The sequence below is a fragment of the Opisthocomus hoazin genome, chromosome 9, assembly GCF_030867145.1.
Source record: "Opisthocomus hoazin isolate bOpiHoa1 chromosome 9, bOpiHoa1.hap1, whole genome shotgun sequence".
NCBI classification, from domain to species: domain Eukaryota; kingdom Metazoa; phylum Chordata; class Aves; order Opisthocomiformes; family Opisthocomidae; genus Opisthocomus; species Opisthocomus hoazin.
Window position 1 is genome coordinate 39,979,730 of NC_134422.1, and position 26,148 is coordinate 40,005,877.

At 36.7% G+C, this 26,148-nt stretch overlaps 1 protein-coding gene across 8 annotated transcripts in view; it reads right to left on the reverse strand.

The window, feature by feature from the left end:
* The window catches only part of TFPI (tissue factor pathway inhibitor), a 73,491-nt gene that overhangs the window by 14,382 nt on the left and 32,961 nt on the right, over positions 1-26,148 (reverse strand). For 3 of the 8 annotated variants that reach the window (XM_075430836.1, XM_075430835.1, XM_075430841.1), the window contains exons 1-5: positions 24,336-24,575; positions 21,651-21,704; positions 20,557-20,699; positions 12,483-12,602; positions 5,533-5,733 (exon numbers count right to left, since the gene is read on the reverse strand). In XM_075430836.1, coding sequence (XP_075286951.1) covers positions 5,533-5,733; positions 12,483-12,602; positions 20,557-20,656 — 421 coding nt within the window. In that variant the 5' untranslated portion in view covers positions 20,657-20,699; positions 21,651-21,704; positions 24,336-24,575. Of the gene's footprint in view, positions 1-5,532; positions 5,734-12,482; positions 12,603-20,556; positions 20,700-21,650; positions 21,705-24,335; positions 24,576-26,148 lie in introns of those variants that run through there. The other 5 variants (XM_075430839.1, XM_075430840.1, XM_075430837.1 and 2 more) reach the window with 4 other exon arrangements.

A 26,148-nucleotide genomic window follows, 5' to 3' on the forward strand; every position in this document is an offset into this window, starting at 1 on the left:
CCATCCTTTATATAACAACATACCTTCTGTGGCTCCTGTTTTAAGTGGTGCCAATGATGACTTTTACTATTAGCTGTACTGCCCTCGTGTGCCATAATCCTACCAGTGTTTTCTTTCTCTTCTGGAAACATGGCCTGTGTAATATTTTCAAAGTAAATCTATTGGGTAGAAATTCTATCATCACACATTTTCGTTCCATCTCTAGGACAATGCAGCTGGTATCCTTAAAAAAATATTATTTCAAGACATGACATGCACTTTAGAATGACGTATCGTTTGTTTGAACATCTTTCCAGTGCTTCCTATTAGTAGGAGGTTGTGCCTTCAGCATTTAAACCCATGACCTAAACCACAGACACTCACATCAGGCCATTTCTCTAATTTCACTCAGCTGTCCCCTTCAGGCCAAAATCAGCAATCATATTTTGGCATATGATCTCTACTCTTCTGGCACAGAACAGGAAGAATTTATTGTGAGTTTATACAGGCCTAGAATATTTCAATCTTACTACCATGTCAACAGTGTCTTTTTGCTTCTGGTTTCAGTCAAAAAGCCAAATCCACAGCTGAGTTAATTTCTTCTTTGTAAACAAACTGTATTTCTGAGTAGATCTGCTGTGTAAATAATAGATATTAGAATTGCTTTCATGTCCAGAACCTTTTATCAGTCGGTATTTTCCCATGTTAGAAGCTTAAGTAGCCTAAGATATATATTCACTGTCTTGAAAATTAGGACCTTTGTGCTAGTGCTGACATTTGTGATTCTGCTCATAGCCAGTAAACAATGGAGCATATTGGCAAACTCCTCTTAAAAGTAATTTTTTCTTCCCTGAAGTGGCAAGCATTGGGCACAAAAAACAAAAAATGCAGCTGATTTCTAGGAGACTTGAGTCAGAACTGGACATGAATCTGAACACTGTCTTAGAGAGGTCTTGGAGTGGCCAACCTGTAGCTGGGCTCTCTGAACTCTCTTGTACTGACTTCAATAAGTTCCGGGAATTACTAATTTCTGTCTTTGATGGTTTATTAATTCAAAAATTTTAAAAAGTTGCTCTGATTTAAGGAGCCTGGCAAATCACTCACGTTGGCTCATTTATTCTTGCATTTGTGCTTAATATTGGAAAATCTGACACTTTGACTATTCACATTATTTCTTTGAAATTTTTATATACATTGCGTAACCTCCCTTTAGCTTGCTTTTAGTGATCTTGACTTTCCCATTCTTCACAGCGATAATTGTCTATCTCTTAGATTTTTCTTTATTTTTAAGCATTTTCATGTCACTCATATTGTCTTTTCGGTCTGATTTCTACAGTAACTAAACAGTGATCTTCCTGCAGTAATAAACACTGGAAACATTAAGCAAGATGAATATAACCATATACTGCAAGACTGCAGACAGAGCCATATTTAACAAATAGAACCTATTGAATTATATTTTTTTACTGAATTACATTGGCAAAAGCTGGTTAACTTGTTAGTTTATCTTATGGCTGATGGTCGACAGAATACTGTGTGTGCCACCAAACCATTTTATCTGCTGTACTTTATTCAGAGAATACAGAAATAATGAGTCTTTACTGATCCATTTCCTCACAGCAGATTCAACACTTGCCGAGTGTTGGATCGTTATTATCCATACACCAAATACTGTACTTGGGCTGAGTGACATAGACCCTTAGCCAGTTTTGATTTTAAATAACTTCCAGTTTTATTCTATGGATTTATGCTAATTATACGTCAGCACAGGATTCAATCCAGAAGATCTGTTCCAGATATTGATCCAAACTATAGGTCAGAATCAAAATAACAGTATTAGTCAAAATAGCAACATTAGATCAAAGAAATAATGTTATTGATCTTCACTCGTCACACCTGATCATGACTTTTGGACAACTATCATTCTAAATTCTGTATCTATCAACCCTGTCTTTTTCAGTTTAGCCCTCTGTCTTAGCCTTTAAGCTGGAATTTAGAACAAACATTCCAAATTACCAGGATGTCGCATGTTTTCCACAAGATACTGGCAGCTGCAGTCCTGCAAACAACCCTGCTCCGAGCATGGTAAAAATGCTGTGAGTCCAGCTGAAACCCAAAACCAGACGTAAAGTACCAAAAGCCAACCTGGTGACAGAAAAAGAGCTATCTTCACATTCTAGATCCTAGGGCCTTCTGATGCTGAACGCTAATTAAGAAAAAAAAGTTTCCACTTTTTTACCTTAAAAGATCATTAAACTTTGTGGAGCCATAATGAGAAACAGATTAATCACAATTTTCTAAACAAAACACTGCAGAAGTGAAGAAAATGCCTTTTAAGGCATTGTTCTCTTAGGATGACATTGCCAAGATTCATTTTTTAAACTTAGATCTTATTAACTTACTTATTAACTGTGTAGTTCAGTAGCAAGTTTCATTAATTTCTGTGCTGAAACTGTAATAAATATGGTAAGAAACTTTTATGACAGTTGTTCACAAGGGGGAAAAAAAGCCCACAGTTAAATCCATGATACAAACTTATGACTCATGGAAGCCAGCTGACAAAGGAAGAACTTTAAATCTAGAAAGGCCATTTGTCAGATAAACAGACCATTCCTATGCAAAATATTAATGCCATAATTTGAATAATTTTTAACTCCTTAAAATTATATTAATCTGTCTTCAACACTCACAAAAATATCACCATTCAAGTCTGATAGAGATACATCTTCTGGATAACCATACAGAATAAGTAATACTAATCAATACTCAAAAATCTGCTCCGTCTGGGTTGAGTAGCAGAAAGTCATCAGTTTCTTCAGCCATAAACCTTTACGCGGGTGATGGTTACTAAATGCTAAATGCAAGTCTTTTACATTTGGTGGGTGGCAACCTTCAGCCCAGATTGGCAGCAAGACCAACTCCTGTCTTTAAAGCCTCAAGCACTACATCCCTACCTTCCCTACTAACAAGCACTAGAACTAGCATATTCTGGTTGGAGAAAATAATCCATATACAGAGATATCAGAATTACCATTTAGGCCTTGCTACAAGAAATCTGAAATCCATTACTAATTCTAAGCTATGCTATAACCAGTATAAGGCTATTTGCTCGCCTTAAATATTGCAGGTTTCAGTTTCCGAACAGCATGAACAGCTAGAACCTTTTGTTAGACAATTTGTAGAAATGTATGAACAAAACATCAGAGGTAGAAAAGGAGAAAAATACAATTTTTGTGTTAGTCTTGTTTATATTCAGGAAGATGCTTTTCTCTATGTAATTTTTTTTTTTTACTTGAAATGCTAAATTATGTTATTTAGTAACTAAGGAATAATGATTTCCATATAATTTTTCCATGATGGGATGTCATTTCATACGTTATTTTAATATCCTTGGCACTATGTTTACCCATATATGACTCCTGAAAATAGAGTGAGACTGTGATTGATTCTTGCCTCTTCTTCCCTTGAACACATCTGGTCTCTGAGGCTCAACTTGCCAGCAGCCATCAAAAAGATAAGCTTCAGATTAATCCTTAGAGTAAAATGCACTGAAAAAACTGCCATTCACTTAAAGAATGGAGCGATCTCATCTTATTCACTTTGACAAGTTGTTAGTGAAATTTTGTAGTGTTTTTTCCATTCTGACACAGATAGTTTTACAAGCATGCAATTGTTTGAAAGCAAAACATAACCGATTAGAAAAATAACCAAAACCTGCTTTCATTCTAAAATTTAAGGGTCATGTTTGTGTTTATTCTCTTTCTGAGTCAAAGAACTTAATTGCAGACCAGAAATTTGCAAAGCCTATGCTTGACAACCACATGTGTTGCTGTTGCATTGGTTTGTATTCAAACAAATTGTTTTACTACATAAACATAATCAGCTAACTGTACCGGTAGCTAAAAAGTAGTATAAGGCAACACAGAAGCTGCAAAAACTTCTTAATAATTTTTCCTTTCATTTTAAACACCTGTAACTTTTTGAAAAAACGGATCAACCTGTGTATTAAGACTCTATTAAATAGTATCAAGACTATACAGGTCACATAGACAGAAGACAAGAGATTATACCTACTAGTCAAGTAAAGGCCGGGCACCCTGGGCTGTACTCCCTGCGCTGACTGTTACGCCATTTATGGACTTCACTTATTTTTCTGTTACCTTACCACCTTTCTTCTTCCGTCAGTAAAAGGTAAGATAACAAATTGCTTATTTACAGTACCTGGCTTATTGGTATGAACAATTAATGATTGCAGATTCTGAGGATTAGAAGCATTATAACTAACAAACATTACTAAAATATTACTTAGGGTCATGCGCACATCAGCTCCAGTCATTACTCTGATACTGGGATGGGAGAGATACATACTCTCTATTGTGTTCTCTACTGTGGGATTGCCCAGCGTTACTGTCTTGAGTTCAGTAACAATTAATGATGTATTTTGCTGCTGAGCAAGGCATATGTGACTGAAAAGTACCTTCTATTGAGAATGAATCCTTCTATTTTATCTCAAAGTCTAAATAAATGAACATCCAACATGCGAATTCGCTTAGGAAAAAAACACATAGTTGGTATACTATCTGAGGGTTATCACATACCTTTAAGGAGCTCTTTATTCTGGAATTTCTACTGCCCAGCCCAGTACCTCCCTCACCATCACTTCCTGTTTACACAGCCAGACACATTCCATCTAACTCCCATGAAAGCAAGATCCATACTAGGTATCCAGAGGAAACTCTCAATAAGACTTGAATTCCATCAGTCTCTATAAAACATGAACTTGTCAATTTTCAAGCTCTAATGACATTAACTTCCAAATTTAAGAATCTTCTAACTTTCATACACTCCTGTGAGGAACAGGAGTTGGTTACTTTCACAAGGCTGAAAGCCTTAGTTAATTACCAGGATCTTTTTTAATAGCAAAAACAGCTTTCACAAGACGCTTTCTGCATATTCTGCTGCATATTGTATTTTGGATCTCATTCTCCTTTTTCTAACGATTAATTGATGAGGATTCAACAGAACAGATCTTTTATGACAAACAGGTATAACTGACATTTGTATTGAGGACTATTTACTAGTTCTAATTATGTTGAATCATAGCAGATATCCAAAATTTTGGACAGTTTCTATCAGCTTCTCAAGTGAAGGAGAAACCTGGGATCAAAAATTGGGTTAGATATTCTGAAAGCAATGAAGAACATCTGTGCCACCCACCAGCTTAGCCCAGCCTCAAAATCAATTTCACTTTAAGAACTCATTCAAAACAGCGCTCTAGCTAGAAAATGAGCTTTATTGCATCAGTCTCTCCACAGGTCCACTAAAAAAAGTCGCATTTATCTTTTCAAATTCTGAATGTTTGTTAGCACAATGTAAAATAATTCAGATGACTACAATGTGGTATAATACTTGGGAACATAATTAGAGGCACCACATTACTGTATAAATAGGAACTGAAGAGCACTTCTGTTTCCAAAATTCATACAGTTTGTAGATGAGAAATAACAGATGCAAATTAAGCACTGACAGGAGGATAAGAGAATGGGTACTGGCCTGTTGCTACACACTTCTTCTGACATTCTTCCAGTGTCAGGAAGTTGTTCTCATTGCCATGGCATCCACCATATTCAAATATTTCACACTCACGGCTTTGGATATTAAAGTAATAGCGCATGTGGATTGCTTTGCATGGACCTTCATCTACTTTCATGGCACAGACTGAATGCCCAAGTTTCAGTGGTGGCAAAGCAGCACCTGTAACACAGAGGAGAAGTAGAATAACTCTTATTAAGTTAGTTTGCTTCATTGCACAGGATAACTTCAAAAAGAGATTGCTTGCATCTTCTGCTAGAGAGGCACCCTCATAACATCTGGCTGTAAAGCTCTGAACACACTAAACAGATATAAAAAGAAAATCATCATCTGCATTGGAACACAAATCAAACAAAATGCGTGGTTTTAATTTTCAATCAAAACAACTCAGATTATAAACTTTAACCCCTCATCATAAAATCTTTAAATAGCTATGGATAGTGGCTTAGTCACAAGAGCTAGTGAGCAATTCTGAACAATAAACACATTGAGAAAATCCTAGTAGCTCCCAAAGACACAGTGACTACCCCTGCATAGAAAAGGCAGAAAGAGGATTCCTTGTGCTCTTTTCCATGCACTTCTAACAGTGAACAGCTCATAAGGACCTCTCACAGCACAGTGTGGGATGAGCTAAGCAAGACCGCCCTGCAGAGGGCACCATCCCCCTACCAAAGTACCTTTACTGGTACAGCAACCCACCAGGTATAATCGAAAGGTCTTCGTTCTCTCTCCTTTTCTTTCCTCTCCCTGTTCTTGCATTAGAGCTTTCAAGAGCTAAGAAGCACACAACCACAAAGTTAAGGTGAAAAGAAACGGTATCTTTTCAAATCGTGACATTTCTGTGTCTTTCAATATACATTATTAGGTCACGGAATGTTTTGTAACAATTGTCGTATGTATTGTGAAGAACACTAGCAAAATTTTACACTGTCATTGTCTATAAGGAAATTCTGACTGACAAACCAGTTTTTGATACTGTTCCCTTACCAATATATGGTTTAATATAATTTCCTGTTGTGCTTTTCCAAAGAACTATTTTACCCTAGAGAATTTTGAAAGCTTTACAGAGCTTGTGTACTTGCAATAGCAGCCAGAAGCGCAGACCTGAAATTTTTCATTCATTCCCCAAGAGCTAGTCAGAACCTTGATGTCTCCTAATATGTATATGTAAAAGTACCTATCTGTGCTTTTTGCAGTGGCCTGGGAAAGAGGAGGAAGGAAAAAAAAAAAAAAAAGGGATGAGGACGAGAGTTTACATGACCATTTACACAATAGCAGCTACTGAGAGGAAAATTAACGCTATCCCAGCTGAAACCAGGACATTATTGCACAGCTTTCTACTACCAACTAGATTAAGTTTCCAGTTTTAATTAAAAGAATCCACAAAAATCAGGCTTTATGACATGGCAAAAAGGAAATTGATATAACTACTACCTACCTGCTCTGTGGATATCTAATTTTAACATATAAAATTGGCCTTATAATAAGGGCTTTAAATGCAATGCACAGCTGAGACAAATCCTCATAAACACTGAGGTCAATGGAAGTTTACTAATTTTATTCCATTTGAGTCTCTGATAACTTATTAATCCTACAGGAAAGAAACATCTTTCAGCACTAAAATCTTTTAACTCACAGCATTTAAATCCTTGAAAAATTGACAGCCTTTACTGCACAGTTACCATCAATGCCAAAATTGTAGCACACAATTAGACCATCCAAAAATGGACAATTTGGTGTTAAAATACATATTAAGATGACTCATTTAAAAATTGCACGAAATATTCAGTCCTTAAAATAGTTTGTGACTGGTTCTTCATGAGTGAAATTATATTTACAGATTTTGATGTTAGGAAACCAGATCTGAAAATACTATTGAAGACTGTCTAATAGGAAATGTGGATGAATTAAAGAATCATTTTTAAGACATGTTAGATTCTGTAAACTTCCTGTGGAGCTCAGCTTGCCAAAGAGATATCTGAATTTTGTTTCTTGCCAGTTTACTTATCTGGGTCTTCCCGAGTCCACGAACAATTAGGATTTAGAAGTCACAAGAGATTCCAAGTTGGACCTCAAAGGTCTAAAGTTCTACGACAGGTTTGGAAATCCTTTGGAAGGGACTTAAAAAGGCTCATCTTGAAAAGTTCAGAGGATACTGCACTGCAAAATGAAACTTTGGAATTCCCCCACTCAGTAATAGGGAAAAAACGCCTTCAAAACATCAAAGTTTTCAGTAACTTTTGGAATAACTCCTGAAATGGTAAAATCAAACATTCAGAGTTCCACAGAAACTGATCCAACTCAAATGCAGTTGGAGTGAGGGCTGGCAGCTGTTTTATAAACATGTTATTTTCTTGGCACACAAAAAATGAGATCCCTTAGATGACCTGTATCACTGACCCAGTTCAGTCTAGAAGAGGTTGTGAAAACTTACTAGGTTTCCCAACTACTGGAATTTCAGACATCGGGTTATATCAGCTCATTTTTCTAGCTACATTGTGCCTGTGCCCCACCAACGTTGTCGGCTATCAAAACAGAAATAGTGTGCAAGCATAGTTGCAAAACTACACAAAGATGATGAACAAATGGCTTAGTAAAGTTTATCTTCAGAACTTTCTGGTCTCAACTCCTAGCCTATTTCCCATCAAACCCACAGAACTAAATCATTATTTTGCTTACCTCCCGAGGCCTTTCCCCAGCAGTCACAGTGACGCTGTTACCACTGTCAGATGTACTGACATCTGCTGCAAACACAACGACCATCTGTGTCACCCTTTCTGGCAATCAGATCTGTATTTTCTTAGGAATGCTAGAAAGTTACCATACTTTGACTAAAGTCCATACCCTGTGAAACACTCCGGGGCCAAACTCTCCAACTTTGAACAATAACCAAGTGACTCTGAAGAAAGAAGTCTCAAAGGGATTCATGGGAACTGAATCATTCCTGTGTTTGGGAACAGTGAACAAATTCTTCCCCGCTATTTTACACCTGGGAATACTTAGATGATATAAAATTAGCTTTCCTTCTCAGAGTAGCACAGCAGATGAGAAGGCGAGCATGAGTGTTTGGCCAGTAGATCTACACGGATACAAATGTGCCTGTACTGATTTTGCATGTTGAATATACCTTGAGAAAACTAATTCTTAGTATAAGGCCTCCTCCTCTGCTTTTGAACACTGGAACAAATTGTTCCTACTACATTTTAGATTCTGTGTGAAGAGCACAGGATATGACATTTAGGGAACAAGTCTGTCAGGAAGGTCAGTGAATATTCTTCAATAGAAACATGGGAAGTTAATGTTGGAAGGAACTTTAATGCAGCTCCTCATACAAGTTTTGGCATATTTATATGGAATAAATACCTTGAGACCTTTTCTGACAGATGTCCAAACTGTTCTTTAAAAACTCCAGAGAAGTAAAATTCCCAGCAACCTTAAACAGCCAGTTCCAGGATTCATCACACTTCTTGCAAGACAGGCCTTTTTTGTAACATACAGCCTAAATATTATTGATTACATATTAAATCATTGTATACTTTCTTCAGTGCACAGACAGAATAATCTAAAACCATTTATATAGTAAATTTGTTTTGATTTTCTAATCCACCACTCGTGTCTCGCAATTCAAGGCTGCTGCAGGAGAGAAAGTGGCCTCCTGCACTCTGAGCCTTCACTTCGGGCTCTCCAGGTTCCTTCCAGCCTTCGTGGTGCAGCAGCCCCCTAGCACTCACTGTATCACTTCCATAGCCCACCTCTGGTCTGCCTTCTTCCTTTTAGAAGACTTTTGTCTCCTCATTTATCTGTATACTAAAGGAACTCCTTTCTTCCAATCTTTTTATAGGCTTTGCTTTCTAACCCTCTTACAACTCTCCTTTGGACCGTTTCCTGTTGGTCTGGATTACTGTTAAAGTGTGCTGCCCACAGCTGAACATAATCCTCTACCTGAGGCATTACTGGTGCCAAATAGCTTGGAATAAGTATCCTTGGGTTTTTTTCTTAATAGAACACAGAATTGCTTGCATTTTTTTACAACACTGCATTATTTTTGTAATGCTCTGCAACTTCCACTTACCTTCCAGCAAATACAACCTCATTATACAGATGCTTCAACAATTATTTTCCACCTTATATTTATGAATGCATTGATTCTCCTTCTTAAGTACAGCATGATGTATTTGTCATTTAAAAATTAGTTTAATCCTCCACATTGGATGTGGCCCTGTTGGATATTTAGTACTCATCCAATTTAGACATCTGGTCCAAATAAACTTAGAAAAGCTATAGAATTACAGGACTGTACTACCCTAGATGAAGAAAATTGAGTTTGTTTTGCTAGAAATATATTAAGTAATGGTTACAGATGATGCTCGCTGTCACACATGAGTTGCTGCCACACAAGAGTTTTTACTTGCCATACTAAAACCAAAACAAAGCAAAGCAAAACATCCTCTTTTCTCCTACCCCCCACTCCTTGAATGTTTAATTTAATGACTTCATTACATCAGCTACATAGGTTCTTGTAACAGAAGGTACTAAGTGTCCACTGCTCTGTCTTAACAACCTTTCCACTCCATAGTTTGTGTAAGTGCAAAGCAATGTTGATGAAATGGCTCACAACAAGCATGCGTTTAGTGTAGACATTTTGGGTCACCACCTTCTTTCTCCATTCCTTCAGTCTTCTTACTTTTGGCAATTGTCAGAAACAGGATACTGGCCAAGACTGTTCCTACACAGCAGAGCCATTCTCACATTTATTGTCATTCACATTGCAACTTTTGCAACTCATTAACACATGAACAGCCACTATTAACCAACATGGCAGTAATTTCATTGTGAGAGCTCTAATAATCTGCAGTTAGTCATGCTGTAGCCTTATACGGCCAATGCACAGCACTGCTATCACTTCACTAGTAAGCAGCATTTTACAAAACCAGAGGCGGTGAATAATGTCTCTAATCCTCTTACATTAATACAAGTAAAACCAATACTTTTTCTCCTGGCTGTAGGCATAATAAAGGACTCTAACTTGACTTTCAGACTCTTAAGGATAATCCGCAGGGCTGGCTGTTAAAAATACATCCTTTTAATTAGATAGCAAACTGATTTCTGTATTATACCTATGGCACAATAAATATGAGAGGCAACAGTATTATTGCAGTTGCTTTTCAGAACAGAACTATATAAATTAAATTGGGAAAACAGAACTTGGTCAGGAATATTTCAGACTTTTTATGCAAAATACTTTCTGGTTTTGTTTGCTTAGGTTATGGGTGCTCAACCTTATGTGAGTTCCTGTGGTTATCCTTATTATAAAGATATGCTGTCATCTTTCCAGGCTTTCTTGTAAATGCCTCTCTTTGATAAGTGATATCAATACTAAGCACCTTGTCACTAATGAATAGCTGTTTCTTCTCTCTCCATCTTTGTCAGTTTGACAGCTTCCCACCCACACGCTTTTCAGCGCTCTTCCTACCCACATGTTTCCTATGCTTTCTTTAAGCAGTCACATTTATTCTTGATAAAATTTCACATAGGAATAAAAAGCACATTCAATTTGTGAGTCATTTTCTTCAGGCTTTGGAACATCAACTAAAGTGCTCCCAACCACATAGGGTATTACTGAACAACATACTTAAACTATTTATATTTCTAGCCTTTTTTTTGTTATTACCCTTATTTATTGGTGCAAAAAAGACCAGTGTTGCCAGAAGAGAACAAACTGAGAAACCTTTTTTATCCCATTGGACTTGACTTGCAACCTTAGTTATTACTGTAATTTAAATACTAATAAGCAAAAAAACCCTCTTAGATTCAAAGCACTTGTATGCAATGTGACCCTAAAGTAGGACATTATGAATAATGGATGTACACAACTTATTTTATCCTTTAATACCTGAAATTTATTGAATTGTAGGATAAAATATCAATGTTTTATAACCATCTAAGTCAAAAAATAAATGTTATCAGTGAAATTGCAGCCTACAAAGTTTCTAGGGTTAAATTTACTGAGACTAGAATTTCACTCTTAAGAAACCACATACATAATTTTAATTAGCAACAATCTAATCATTTTACAGAAACAGAGTACTGTAAAAATATCTTATGTAAACACTGCAACTGAGTCTTCAGTAGTCACAAAAACAGAGTCCTAGTTTAATTTCTAAGGATTATATTTGATTGTTTTTTACTTTGGAATACAAGCCCAAAAGTTCAGAACTGTTCCTCATACTAAATCAGTTACTGGTTGTATAATCTTAAATGTTGTAAAATAACCAGTGATAAAATAATGACCAATAAACCCACTTTAATTTCCTTGAGATTATTTTCCTACTGTCTTTTATAAACAAAACAAATAGAGGAAAAAATATCAACTCACTTGGGGTTATATAAAGAGCATCTTCAAGGCCCAGAAAAACAACGAGGGCAGTAACTGCATTATCTTTAGACGAAATTTTGAAAATTAACTGTGACTCAAGAGAGCTGTGCACAGGACAGAGCAACATCAGCCTATAACATTATTCATCATGTTTCTGCTCCATTTGCACGGGCAGATAAAACCTGAGTTTATCAGATGTGTATTCTTTTCCCTGAACATTGAACTTTTCCATGGGTCCTAAAGCAGAGCTTTAAGGGAATAATCTTGATGTCTAACACAATGTTAGATTAGGACCAGAAGTTCCAAAAAGCATGGGAAACAGAAGCCTTTATAGAAGGCAATTTTGATAGAACTTAAGGCAAAATCCTGAGCATCTCCCTGTTAGTTAGAAACCAGGGCATTTTTAGCTTAGTTCCACTTTCTAAAGTTTCCCAGAAAAAAAATCACAAGTACAGAATTACATCTACAGTGCATTTTAACATATTGGTTTTTGTTGTTTCAGCTAGTTTTGTGTGTCAATTTTGAAACCTCTTACCCAGAACATCCTCCTCTTCGCTGTCATCCAAGTCAGTAGTTGCACGCCCAGTGATACAGACGAACAACAAAATACAGGTTAAAGGTAAGGAACGTCCCTTCTTTCTTCCTTTCATCTTTCCTGTATAACATATAAATGACAACGTACACTTCAACCAAATTCCTTGAGCACTCTGCAAAAGTCATTAGCAGAGTAATGCGTAGACATATGGACAGATACAGAAACAGGGAGCTTTGGAAATAATGTGACCTATGTTAGTATAATTACATTGTAAGCACAAGGAAAAACAAGAGCAGATTTTTAGTTGTGCTCAGCTGATTGCAAGTCTCCTATCCCACCCGCAGTACAGATTAGAGGTATTGCTATTAGTTTTATTTTAAGTCACAACTGAAACCACCTCCAGAACAAGTAATGATATAAAACATAACATTTAGTACTTTTAATGCCTTGATCATTTTTGCACAGTGGCTGGCATGGCCAATCAAGTTTTATTCTGTCTGCAGACCCTAGATTCATTGCCACAAACATAGGATTCTATTTTCAACAAATATTTCATCAATTTATAATTACCAAGTTCCTGGACTGTTGTATAAGTTGCATTTCACAGGAGTCAGTGAACTTTTTGCAACATGGGCTTCAATGCTTTAAGAAGCATTTTGTATCTTGCAGATCTCTTTAATACTGAATACCTCATTTAAGTGCAGAGCTATTATTTTTCATATAGGATCACTGCAACCATAGTCATTCACACAAAGAAAACATTTCTATTCCATGGCAACTGGCATGTTCAAGTTGCCAAAGATGAGGTTATACATGCACATATGAGAGTACCTCTACTTTAACTTTTTTAGAAATACATATTTTCCAACTAATTAAAAGTTCCTTAAGGATGTTTGAATTCTAATTAGAGAATAGGCTCAATATCTCCTTTAGCTACCAACAGATAGACTCCCTATAGATATCCTCTTTTCTTAAAGTACAATACTAAACTTTGGATAAGTTAATTAATATTAACTTCACAGAAATCAAAGATCTGAGGACTGGGAAGTTCCTAGCTGTCAAACAGTGTTTTGTCTTCAGTGTTTTTGTTTACATGCCTGTGAAGATAGCATGTCTGCATCACCTAAAACAGTGAGGGCGGGAGAGGCTCTAGAGTAGATAAGATGACCCGTCACTGTGCTTGGGATACAGCTTTCTAGCAGGAAGGCTAAAGAGATGATGCTGAAATGGCAGGTGACATTAACAGAAGTCATCTTTAACAGATCGAACGTTTCGGAGTGATGTATCTTTTTGTATGAAGTTAGAAGTAAATCATAGCTATGATAACTAAGAAAACACTAGTAAGCAACGATGTCTCAGAAAGGCGAAATCTGTGCAAAGAGAGATTAACCAATCTGCCACAGCCACTCCAAATGGTGCTAGAGCCAGAAGGTACAGTTATGTCTTCAACGCCAAATCAGAGTCAGAATTTTCATTTCTCTCTTGACAACTCACCAATTTTTTACTCCTGCATACTCAGTGTTTTACTAACTTGCAGCATATGTAGTAAAAAAGAAATGCATTCTGAAGACTAAGTCTTGGTGAAATTACAGACCAGACCATGAGTAGCACTAATTATTTGGATAATTTTTAAATTGACAATTCCCTTTAGAAGGCTTCAGTATATATCATATAAACACAGAGAGATGTCTTCATTCCAATTTTTTTTAACAGAACAGAACTTTGGTGTCAAAGGAATTTCTATTTTAGCCAGAAAATATAAGAGCAGTAACTTTTTCACCATAATGCTTTCCTGCCAAAAATAAACAAAATAATGCATTTGTCTTTCATTCCTTCTAAGCTTAATTTTTAAGCTTACTTTCTACATTGACATATTAAATCCTTTATCCGCATAAAGTTTGGCAAAATGTCTGGCAACATAATTCAGATCTCATTTTGTGCTATCAATCATGATTTTTAAACAAGCTTTCCTCAAAGACTATTTTTTACTTCTATGAACAAATTCAGAAATTGTTGCTTTTTACTAGAGATGTAATAACTACTCTTGGAATAGAAACCAACTGTTACAAATTCTGAAACATTACATAAACTGAGAAAACATGCAAGAGCTACAATTGCTCATTTTCAGGTTTTTTTCAAAGAAATAGAAGTAGCGTTCTTATTCATGTTTCTAACCAGTACTCCAGTTTTATATTCCTATATTATTTTACATATTAAAATTTAACTTAATAAGGTATTATTCCCCTTCCCCCAGAGACAAATTTCTAGTGATCTGTTTACTCTATTCAGAGTGAATAATCCATAAATGAATTTTGTCTGACCTTTCTGCTGAAGGAATTACTTATGGGCCACTTGGCTGACTGCAGGATATCCCTACAGTATTGTTAGAACACAGGGAAAAAAACCCATGCCAGCGTGCTATAGATTTATCAGTGATAAGGTCACTCTAACATGCCAGACATTTAGACTTAATTACATTCATTAATGCTACTGTCTGCATTTACTTATGTACACCATCTGCTCTTACTTGTGTTACTTTTTTGTCAGTCTGCTTGGAAGTCTATTGTTTATATGTGATAATTATATGCCAGTTAATTATTTCCATTTTTTAATGCCATCCTTCTCCCAGCTGTTGTTCCAATGTTATCTCATCACTGACTTTTTAAAGTATTACACCATAGAGGAAAGGAAGAGTCTTTACTGAAATGCTCATGGCTATCCACTGAATATTTCTGAGTTACAGCACCCAACATTAGCATTAGATGCTCGCTCTCTGGGGTATTCTCAGTATTTCTTGTCATTATTCAGGTAATTTTCAGTTTTCCAGTCAATCAAAGAACAGATATTCTCTCTCCATCCTTTTTCTGAGTATGGTACATACTGTAAGTTAAATTGAAAGCAACAGAACTGTTCCAGACCAAGGGCAATGCCCAACCGTGACATTACTGTCACAGCTGCAGGAAGTTTGCCATGAAATTGATCAGCTTCTGCAAAAAGTGGATGATGTGTAATGCCAAAAGACCTCCAGAGACAGATCTCTTTATACACTACCTGGCAAAAATAGTGTCTTAGACTTCAGACGCTAGAAATAAATCACATATATCATAAGCAAAGCTTTTAACATATCAAAGTAATACCATGTAAAACACAAATCCAAAATAAAACAGGAAAACATCTTAAAAAGTAATTCTATTGACTATATTTTCACCCAAAGTGAATAGAGGTAACAATGTTTCTTTTCAGCTTTCATAGTCCATTCTATGATTTCCAGAAACAGACTACCTCCTACAATGCATTTGGCCTAATACCAGATTTTATTTTGTGCAAAGCTTTGTGGCACACGACCTTGGAAGAATTTTACTTTTTTATCCAAAGGTTAGAGAAGTAGTTACAGCAAATCTTTTTATTCCCCCTGATAACAAGTCCAGTCATGCTTTAAAAGAGGAAGAAAATAACTCTGTACAAGGTAACATGAAGTTGTCTAGGATTGTCTTTATGACTTGAGAGACAGCTGATTTATGGTGTTAAATTGACATTAACTAAAATTAAAATAAATTCACAATGAAGAAAAACTGTATGGGGACAAATACTAAGTAAAAAATTTCAAACAACTGCACAAGTACTTAGCATTATAATGTAAATAAAGGCGGTGATAGTCTGACATCATCTAGGCTGAATAAAAGCAGAAATATCATCAAATATTCAAATTTGATACTTAGATAGTAATAAATTTCACACTGTCTGGCTCTTGTGAGTTCACAGGAATGAAATATTACAAAACACACTTTCAATTTTAGTTTTTGAAATAACATGAGAAAGGGGAATTTTCTAAGCACGTAGTTTTCTTTAGAAGTTTTAATTTGTAATCATGGGTACAGTGGTGACCCTTTATAAAGGAACTTGCAAATTATCCACCATCTCTGTTGCTGGTAGATTAATTCCAAGTTTGACCCTGGGCTCTCATTTTCTGTATTTAGTTGTTCCAAACACGACAGCAAAAGTCTCACTAGTTCAGGAAAACTCTATTTGAATTTGCTTTTGGATCACTCAGACTGAGGCCTTGGTTCCTTCTTCCAGGACTCTGCAGAGCATAGATTTAGATTGCAAAATTTAGTAATCCATTTTTACACAGTCATCCAGTATTCCCAAAAGCTTGTTCCCAAGCAGAAGAAAAATACAGGAAACAATCAGCCAGAAATGGAAATCTTCAATAAGCTTCTCTTTTTCATTTGAAAATAGAGTTTTGTATATCATGAGCTACTGCATATAATTTTACTGTGAGATTATGAGGATAAAGTAGTGGCTTCGTACAGAGAACAAAAATCTTACCAGTGTCCAGGATTTCTACTCTTCCACTCAACTCCTGCATTTTCCTTAAAAGAGTACCTTGTCAAAAGCAGGGCTTCTTGATGCTTGGGCAGTTTCCCAAGAGGAAGAATTTAGGCTGTATAACCGCATTTCTGCCTTACGGCAAAGTCTACTGACCAAGCACAATCTCCTTTATCGTCTTCCTAACCTTCCCCCAGGTTCACACATTTCCAGAAGACTGTGTCAGGTATGGGTGGGGTTGGGATGAAGGGGGTGAAGGTTTTAGTATGGCAATGCTTAAATCTTTCTGTAGTTTATTTATTTCTTACAATTCCTAAAGGAAGAGTGAAATCCAGGATCAAAGTGAACTTGGCACTGCTTTTTCAATTAAAGAACCCAAACCCTCTAGAAAAGTCAAAGTTATCTGATTAAGCGTTCAGCTGCCCTGTGACAGAACTTTAAAGCTTTAAGCCTTTTATGATATCAATTTTATTTCCTTTTTGAATGCATTCTGTTTATTTCTTATTGTATTTACATGGAAAGCACAATTCAAAATACTTCATCTATGACATGTGGCTGAATAAAATATCAAATACACAAGTTTGCGAAGGACTGTCATGCAAAGACAGGAAATGTTTTAAGTTTAAATAATTCATGTTAAATGGTCTGATTATTTAGGCCAAATTCTGAAAACCTCTGGGAGTAAATATAGCCCCTTAGTCCAGAAGGCTTCTAACTTAGGACAGCCAGGAATCAGTCCAGCATTAACACTGGCTTTTCTCTACATCAAAGTGTCATTAATGCCAATTTTAGAAATTCCTAAGACATTTCCTTAGGAACTGTCACTCTACTGCTCCCAAACCAACTACCTTTTGAATGAGATATTTTTATATCTGTAACGGACAACCTCTAAGTTACTTGGCAAAGGAGATCACGGGTCTGCGGGTAATAATTGGCACGGATTTATTTACTGGTTTAACTAAATGCTTTCATTTGTGAATAATGCCGTTAGCTTCCCTCAAGCTGGAATATAGGTAGACAAAGCAGACCACAAGCAATCAAGGAAGTTCCCAGTAATAGATCCTTATCACTCGGTCTTATAACTAGGCCTTTTTGATCCTGCCACCTAAACACAGAAATACAAGAAAGCTCTCAAGATTTTTTTTGCTGAAGACAGACAATTATAAAACTCCATGTGTTCTCTGTGCAGTTTGCAGCCTCTACAGCCAGATCTCGTATGTGTGTGTGTATATATATCTGCACGTAATCTTTTTTTTTTTACTTAGCAGTCTCTTTAACATCAATTTCTACAGTTACCAGGATGTTTAGAAGAAAATATTTCTTCAGCCTGGTATTTATCTCTAACTAGCTAACTGGAAAAAGCAAAACAAAAGCTAGCATTTCTGGTAGTAGCCAAAACCAGACAGCTTTAGAAAATGCCACAAAGTGTCATTGTAATGACTGTAAAAGTGACTCACTCACAGTGACAGCCCAGGAAATGGAAGCACACACACACACACAAAAAACGGCAAAAGATATAAGTAGAGGAATGAATAGCAAGAGATAGGACGTGCCTCGTCAGAAGTTGAATTTAGCACAGCGTAAAATTAAAGACAAAAAGGTCTCATTAGACCTGATTATAACACCTCTGATTTAGAAACAGACTTTTTTTTAGTTCACTGTACTTCAGAGGCATTATATCTGCCCTATGATATCTTGTACTACCTACTAGGACTTGTATGAAAGAAATTTAATGAGATGTATCTTTCACATTGTCTCCCAGCTGGCAGTCAGTGAGTGCCCTTAAATAATATTTTATTACACATGCTATTTTGCAGCTGTTTGAAGCATCATGTTTCCTCATGTAATCTGGAGTAAGTATAAAGAACGAAGTAAGTATGAATTCTGTCACCTCTGCTTTGATATAAACTGAACAAAGAATGATGATACATGACCTAGCTTTGTAAGTCCCAGAGTCAGAGCTGGTCTGTCATTCAAACTGACTTTCATCAGAGCAAAGCCTTGCAGTTTCACAGTAACTTCATAAAACGGGAGGCAGTCTACTGTGGATCATCAGCATGCAAACATTACTGATTGAAAGCATGAGCTATTGAAACTCTCCCCCCCTCAACAAATGATATGTTTTGAAATTGAAACAAAAAAAAACCAAATTAATAAGCCTACCACAAGAACACCCTTCTTTTTTCACACAACTATAGATCTCTCGTCTTTTCACTTTCATTTGCCAACTCCTTTCACTTGTGCTTTAAAATTGTTTTCCATGTTGCCAACTTAGTTCCAGGATCTATTTATTCCCTTCTCCTAGTCAGTTCACACCTGGCACTGGGTACTTCTGCCATCCTGTCTCCACTCAACTTCTCTTGTGACACAGCTCCAGATCCTAGTTTCCTCCTCCATTGAGTCCTCCTCCTTACCTGGCTTAGCTGGGGTCTTGCATCCATGACAGCCATCACAAAAGAGATGGGAACTCAATAGATTCTGGGAAGCAGAGAGATGGTGAGACTATGCCTTGGCAATAGTAGCCTGTGAGTAATTTTCCTAACTCCCTGATCATACAGTGCAGAGCACCTGATACCAAAGTCCAAGTGAATTGTAAACTCTTAAATTAAGAATTATATTTTTAAAGTAGCTGCTCTTTTCACAGGAACACCGGGTTTGCCAGCATCAAATTATTTAACTACTAATGATACCCTTACGGAGAACAACTTATGATTGTGTAGCTACTTCTACTAGCCACAGGGAAAAAAACGCCAAAATAAAACATATGGCACAGGATCAAACATTATGAGCTTATCACAAAGGACATACGGAGAACATTATTTGAATTTCAGTTTCCACCTCACAGAAGACTGATTTCAAACAGAAATAAAGAAATAAGCCAGTTATTTATTTAGATGTGGCAACTGCATCTATCTGACATGCCACATCCCAGTCTGAGGTAAATCTCTACTCCACGTATACAGCCTGTTTTCACTGTGACGTAGCTTTCAACAGGGAAAAGAAATGTTCTTTTGCTCTTACCAAAATGTTCTACAATGTGGACCAAACCAAATTACTAGTTGACATAATTTCATAAATCTTCAAAAACAGAACATCAAACCCATCACACTCAAACCTGTACTACTTGGATAGAAACTACCCGTATGTAGCAAAAATACAGGTCTTATAACCCTATTTTCAAACCAAGCATACCTTCAGCATCCTAGTAATAGCTATTCTCAGAGCACAAAAGCCACTAGCAAAACAGACAAGTAGCATTGTTAGTTATGGTTTTAGGAACACAGCATGGCAGTCTCAACATTAGCATTATAAAGCCTTTAGCCTGTTTGCTTTTTTGTTTCCTAGCAGTTTGGACTAGAAAAGTGTAGTGTATGTTTTCAAATCTCAGATGTACTTGTCGATAAATAGTCATGTATTTAGAAGTCAGTTAACTTACAACAACTTCTAACAGAGAGAGTCGTTTCAGTCCTGTTTACTTGTTATCAACTCAGTTGTGCATAAGTTCACACAGTACACACTACAGAAACACAGCTGCTCAATTTCACCAAAGTAAATCTGTCAGCTACTGAAAGTATAACAGGCAGGCACAGGAGGAAACTGCCTGCCACACCGATGCCTCTCGTGATTGATTTTGACTATCTGACTATCAGCCTTTGTAACCTCGTCATCACATAGATCACATTTTGCACACATACCAAAGATCAAAATACAAGTTTCTTTGCTTTGTCAAAAAAGTTTAGCTCACCGTGTCTAACTTCGCAGCTGGAGACACCACATAAATTTTTACTGCAATGGATGTAAGAGCTTTGGATCATCACACAGGTTAGAAATGCTGTAACTGTCATCAGTGGGAATACCCCCAAATCCAGACTGCCTCAGACTATCAACCTGCAAATATTTAAAACCAACATAAAATAACACTGCCATAAAAAAGGGTCATATTCCCTTCATCTCCCACCGTAGTATAGATAGTGCTTCTTATTCTGCTGGCAGTGTCAGCTTCTGTGGACCTAGAGAATTCATCAGACGAGTCTCAGAGCACAGAAAACTTCAGCCTCATCTTTCTACGCTACCTTTTCTCTAACTGATGAAAGCATAAGTCATTGTCCAGAACCTCATTATGCTAAAGATTGTAAAAATATAGAAGAAAAAGATTGCTTCTCTGTCAAAGCAGATGTTTACAGAAAATGCTACTACACTCCTGCAGACCTTTCTGTCAAGCTCTTTTATAAAAACTGTACCAGCTAAGTATTTCCTTCATAAAATACTTGTATTTCTAATTTATTTGCTGCAATTGCTATTATAAATATAATTGTTTTTAATTCAGTTCTTTTAGAATGCTCTGTTTTCTGGAAGAAGGTTGAACTTTCTTGCATCCAGATCATATCCTGGGTCAATATGTTCAAATGCCTTGTCTTATTTTTTCACTAAACAGTAAAGCAAATTAACAAGTTAACTTCAGAGGTATACTCAGTTATGAACGGCACACATCAGGGAAGATGGCAACAATACAAAAGATGGAAAATGAACAGCTGTATTAACAGCAACAGGAAATAATTAAGGAAACTGAACAAAGGAATTATGAGAGAAAACTAAAGGACTAAAAATAAGTCTATTTTGCTTTGAAATAACTATGAGAGGAAAGGAATTATACAATTCCCCATATGGTTTTGCTTCATTCTATCCCCAGGGGCACTCTGTCCCTATTGTAAAGTAAAAACAGTTTCATAAGAGGAACATACAGAAGTAGGTCATTTGTCCCTGTTTTGTAAGACAGTTCTCCCTGGTTTCAGTGTGAAGAAGAGCTTTAGATATGAAGACCCCATCTTCAGTCCTTACCAGAACATCTATCCAGTCCTGGCTGCGTTAGGAACTGTCGGCTTCTCCTAGGTTCTTAGAGAGAAAATGGACTGTTCAGAAAGTAGCCCAAACAAAGAGCAACAGTAAGTACTGGCATTAAGTAGATTTTAAACAGTTTGCTGCAAAATTGTGAGATATGAGTCACGTAATTCCTGAGGCTCCTAAGCTCTACTGATGGTCTACTTATTGATTTTAAAATTTCTTGTTCCTGTACACATGCTCGACTCCCTCTGGCAGACCTTCTCAGAACATACTGAATGCACACCAGCAAAATAATCATCTTTACAAAGCACTTCAAGCAGCTGCCACTGTATTTTAAAATACAGATGAGAGTTTTTGCCAGAATTGCCTTTTTAAAGTAAATATGGGTGCTAAAGCAGCTTTCCAGAATGTGAAAGATGGTGTCAATGTCTCTTTTTTTCCAGAGGAGATTTAATATTCAGGTTTTCCGAAACAATCCTAATCACATTGATACGTCCACAAGAACAATCTGTGTTCTCTGCCCTAAAAGTAATTCAAGATCCAGAGAGTCAGAAGAATAGCATAAAGGATATCAGTGCCCATGTATGACAGAACTGGCAGTCGGAGTGCTGGTACCCACTCCTATTTATGCACTTAACTTGGAAGGGTTATTGGAGAAACATATAAACAGTCCTTGAAGCTAGATCGACAATCCAGTAATTCTCCTTCTCTGACTGCGGGTCTGGTCTAGCTAGAGGTGAGATTTCAAACTCACTGAAGGCTCCAGACATGCTCTCTGAAAGCCTGTTAGGAAGCTTGTTCTTTTACACCCTTGCTTTGTTTCCTAGACACACTATGTCTTGGAACACTTTTCCCTCAATATCTTAAAATTTCCTCTCTGACAGCAGCTCTGCCTCCTTTTTGTACACTCTTCCTCATTGCTCTTTAGATCTGATGCTAAACCCTAAAAGAGTTACCAACAATTTGTAAGTTTTTACCATTAGACTTCCAAAATCAACTCTCAAATGAGATTAAGGATAAATTAAATGCCATTAATTATTCTATCTGTCCTGAGTCAAGATCATAAAACTTTAAGTTATTCTGTATTTAGAATATTCGCTAGTTGAGTTACAACTGAGCTTTCATTAGTAACATTAGTAAATGTGGACACTGCACTGCAAGGCTAAATGCACTTTAAAGGTCATATAACTCCACCAGACAGCTGAAATGCATTAAATCTCCAGATTGCAAACTATTCAGTGCACAATGTAAGGATGAACATAAAGATTACTGAAAGTCAGTTTAAAGCACATTTGGAGATTTTCCAGCATAAGTCATAAAAATTTCAAAGAAATGAATTTATCAAGCAATCGCCCACGACTTTTAATGAACCCTTTCACGTGGGAGATATTTGACAGAAGAAAAAGTCAGAGCAGAACGTGTTTTAATCATCTTTACCTCCTCAATATTGCTTTAGTTGTGTGCATTTTATACAAAGCGAACTCGTTTATAATTCTCGATTTCATTTTAAACAACCACCCAAATTAATTTACTGTGGATATAGATACTTGCTGCCTTCACAGATATCACAAACTCTCTCCTAGCAGAATTAAAGAATTAGCAGAAGATTGCAAAGGGAAAAGGCTGACAGTTTTTCCCCAAAAAACTGGGAAAGTTGCCTAGCAACTCCTAAAGCATGCCTTTGCTGTTTGTATCTTTACTGACAGCCGGACTTCCCGTCTTTGCATCTGTCCATAAGACATTCCGGAAGGAAAATTTAATCTTCACATGTTTTCCATGAAGTACTTTGATGACTAATTACTAGAGTACTGAGTCACATTGACCTTTCACATACTCCCCCCCGTTCAAATTGTATTTGTTCTCCCTACTCCACTTTTCCCATTGTTACATGCCTTTTCCTCATTTAAGTTGTATTCAGGTTTTCTAAAACATAGTTATTTAAAATTTGGCTAACTTTTTTTTTGTTTTTTTAAAGTACAGGCTAGTATCACTGGTTTTCATTACAGAGTTATTGAAAATGAAGTTTATGCCAGTTTTTCCACTGAAAATACTACAAATGTCACCAATAACATTCTGGGCTTTTGGGGTGGGGTTTGTTTGTCAAATTGGCATACCTGTAAGCCTCACTACCCTCGTCACTGTTCAAGTGGTTTTAATTTCTTGAGAATTCCAATATACATTGTGAGTGAAATTGGCTTATAGCAGCATCAGCTTAATTTGTTTCTCCTGAAATGTTCTTGTACTTCCAAAAATATTAATTGCTTCAAATGTTACACGCCTGAATCAAGCCTTCTTTGCAGCTACTGTAGTGGAGAAATTGTTTTAAAATACAAAAGCTTTTTTTCAAACTCCAGCTATTGATCAAAATTAACATATTCACCTTTCGGACAGCTTTCTTTCAAAAAACTGTCTTGGAGCTCAAATACCTTAGTCTGACATTCTGACAACTAAAGATTATTTATATTAGTAATCATAGAAGTACCTACATTGTCTGACTGTTTTGAATTCACAAAGAAGAAAGGTCTCCCTTTTTGCAGCATTCCTGGCTGGACTTTGAATTTAAACGTCTGACTAGAGCATCTACCACATTCTAAAGAAAACATAACCGTAGATACCACGTTCTGACAGCTAAAGAAAATAAAGATCTCTCAGGAAAAATAACGTCTACCACAAAGTACTCACCAAACTCCTAGCAACAGTTCTTGAAGAAAGAAAGAAATCCTCAATCAGTGCTGAATATGATCCTCCCCTACTATTTCACGTTGAAGGGGTGTGGTGTAAAGCTACAAAGGCAGGATTGCAACCTGATCTTCCTAGAGCAGGCTCCTGCCTGTGGATTAATCAGCTAGTCCTTGTTACTGCGTTTTGCAGAGTACATGGGTTCACCCTGGGTAGAAGTCAGAGATCTGCAGCAGCGGCAGGCACGCTTCCTGTCTAAAGTTTTCAGATCTGCCTGCAGTTTAGAGCAGCTGTTTTCTAAACAGCGCTAGCTAAAATGAAAAGCACTTTCAAAGAATGAGAGACAGTCTGTAGGGTATTCTACTCGTTGGACCTTGCAGGCTTTGATACGGCTCACGAGGATGCCATATTCACTGCCTATTTAAGAGACATATGTTGTGTTTACCATTTTTTTGTTTGTCTGTTTTTAATAAAGCCATGCTACTCACTCTAGATCCGGGCTGTCTTCATCACAGTATCTGGAGCTGTAATACAAAGGCTATTCTCCCTTCAGCTGGAACATACCATCTAGTTGTAAATCATGCTAGTATGTGCTATAACTACAGTTAAGTATCATTAAGAATACAGTGCTGGGGACTCTAGTTGTAAGATTGAGACCTTGTAACTTGCAGATGTAGAGACAGACGACCAGAATCTTAGTCCTGGACACAGGATAAGAATTTCCCAGATAATGAATCAAACAGCATCACAGATAGAATTAAGTGCTGAAGAACAGTAACTTACACAGTTAGAAGCTGTAACTACCTGCAATTATTTCTGGGCAAAGACAAACAGGTGAGTTAAATCACTTTCATTGAAGATTTATATTTATCTGTTCATCAACATCCTGAAATAGATTGGAAGTTTCTCGTAGTTAGTTAACAGGTTAACTGTCTCTGATACAGCAGAAGTGCTCCCTACAGCTTCTTAGATCTCCTGTCTTGTTACTAACCATAACAATGTCTGTAATGCTTTTCAGGGCAAAGTCAGTCGTCAGCTGAGTCTACTGACTATTAACTGGGTCAATAATCACACAGATTAACCGTCCTGAAATGGACTAGAAGCAGTCACAAAGCAAAGGGGCAGTTTAAATACTGGGGGTGGGGTTCTGCCATACAGTTACTAATTACCAACCCCCAGCTCAGATAAAGAGAGGTACAATCCAGCTCAGAAGTCAGTTAAATGGAAATGGTCAATCTCCCATTTGTGTGACACCAAGACTCTGAAAAACCTGTTTTGCAGGCCCATGTGTTAAGAATCATTACCTAGCAGTGCTATCCATAAACCTCTTCGAGGGTCACAAGTAAGACAGCCCCAAACAGATGTACTAAAATGATGTCGCAATTTAAAGAAATCTCAGTCTGTACACTTACAATAGAAACAAAACCAAGTAGATTTCAAAAAAATTACATACTTTTGCATTTTGCATTTCTTAGAATTCATCTATGTGGATGAGCAGAGACAGCTTCACACTTGCTCCAATCTACAAGTCATTCACAGACAAGCTGCTTTATTTTTAGTCATACTGGATGCCAAATAGTCTGAATTTGCCAGTCCACGCAAATATATTCCTAACCTAGCGAATCGACCTTATCAAAACTTCAAGTGGGCTCTTTTTGGTTTTAATAAGAAATACGTATTTGTTTAACGGAACACGCAAAAAAGAATTTTCAAAGTTTGTGTCACAATTTGTTAGTATCATTCCTTCTTTTCCCGCAAATCTCACTCCAGTCACTCAGATTTGGTGTGCAAAATAATAAAGTAATTCTGGAAGAAA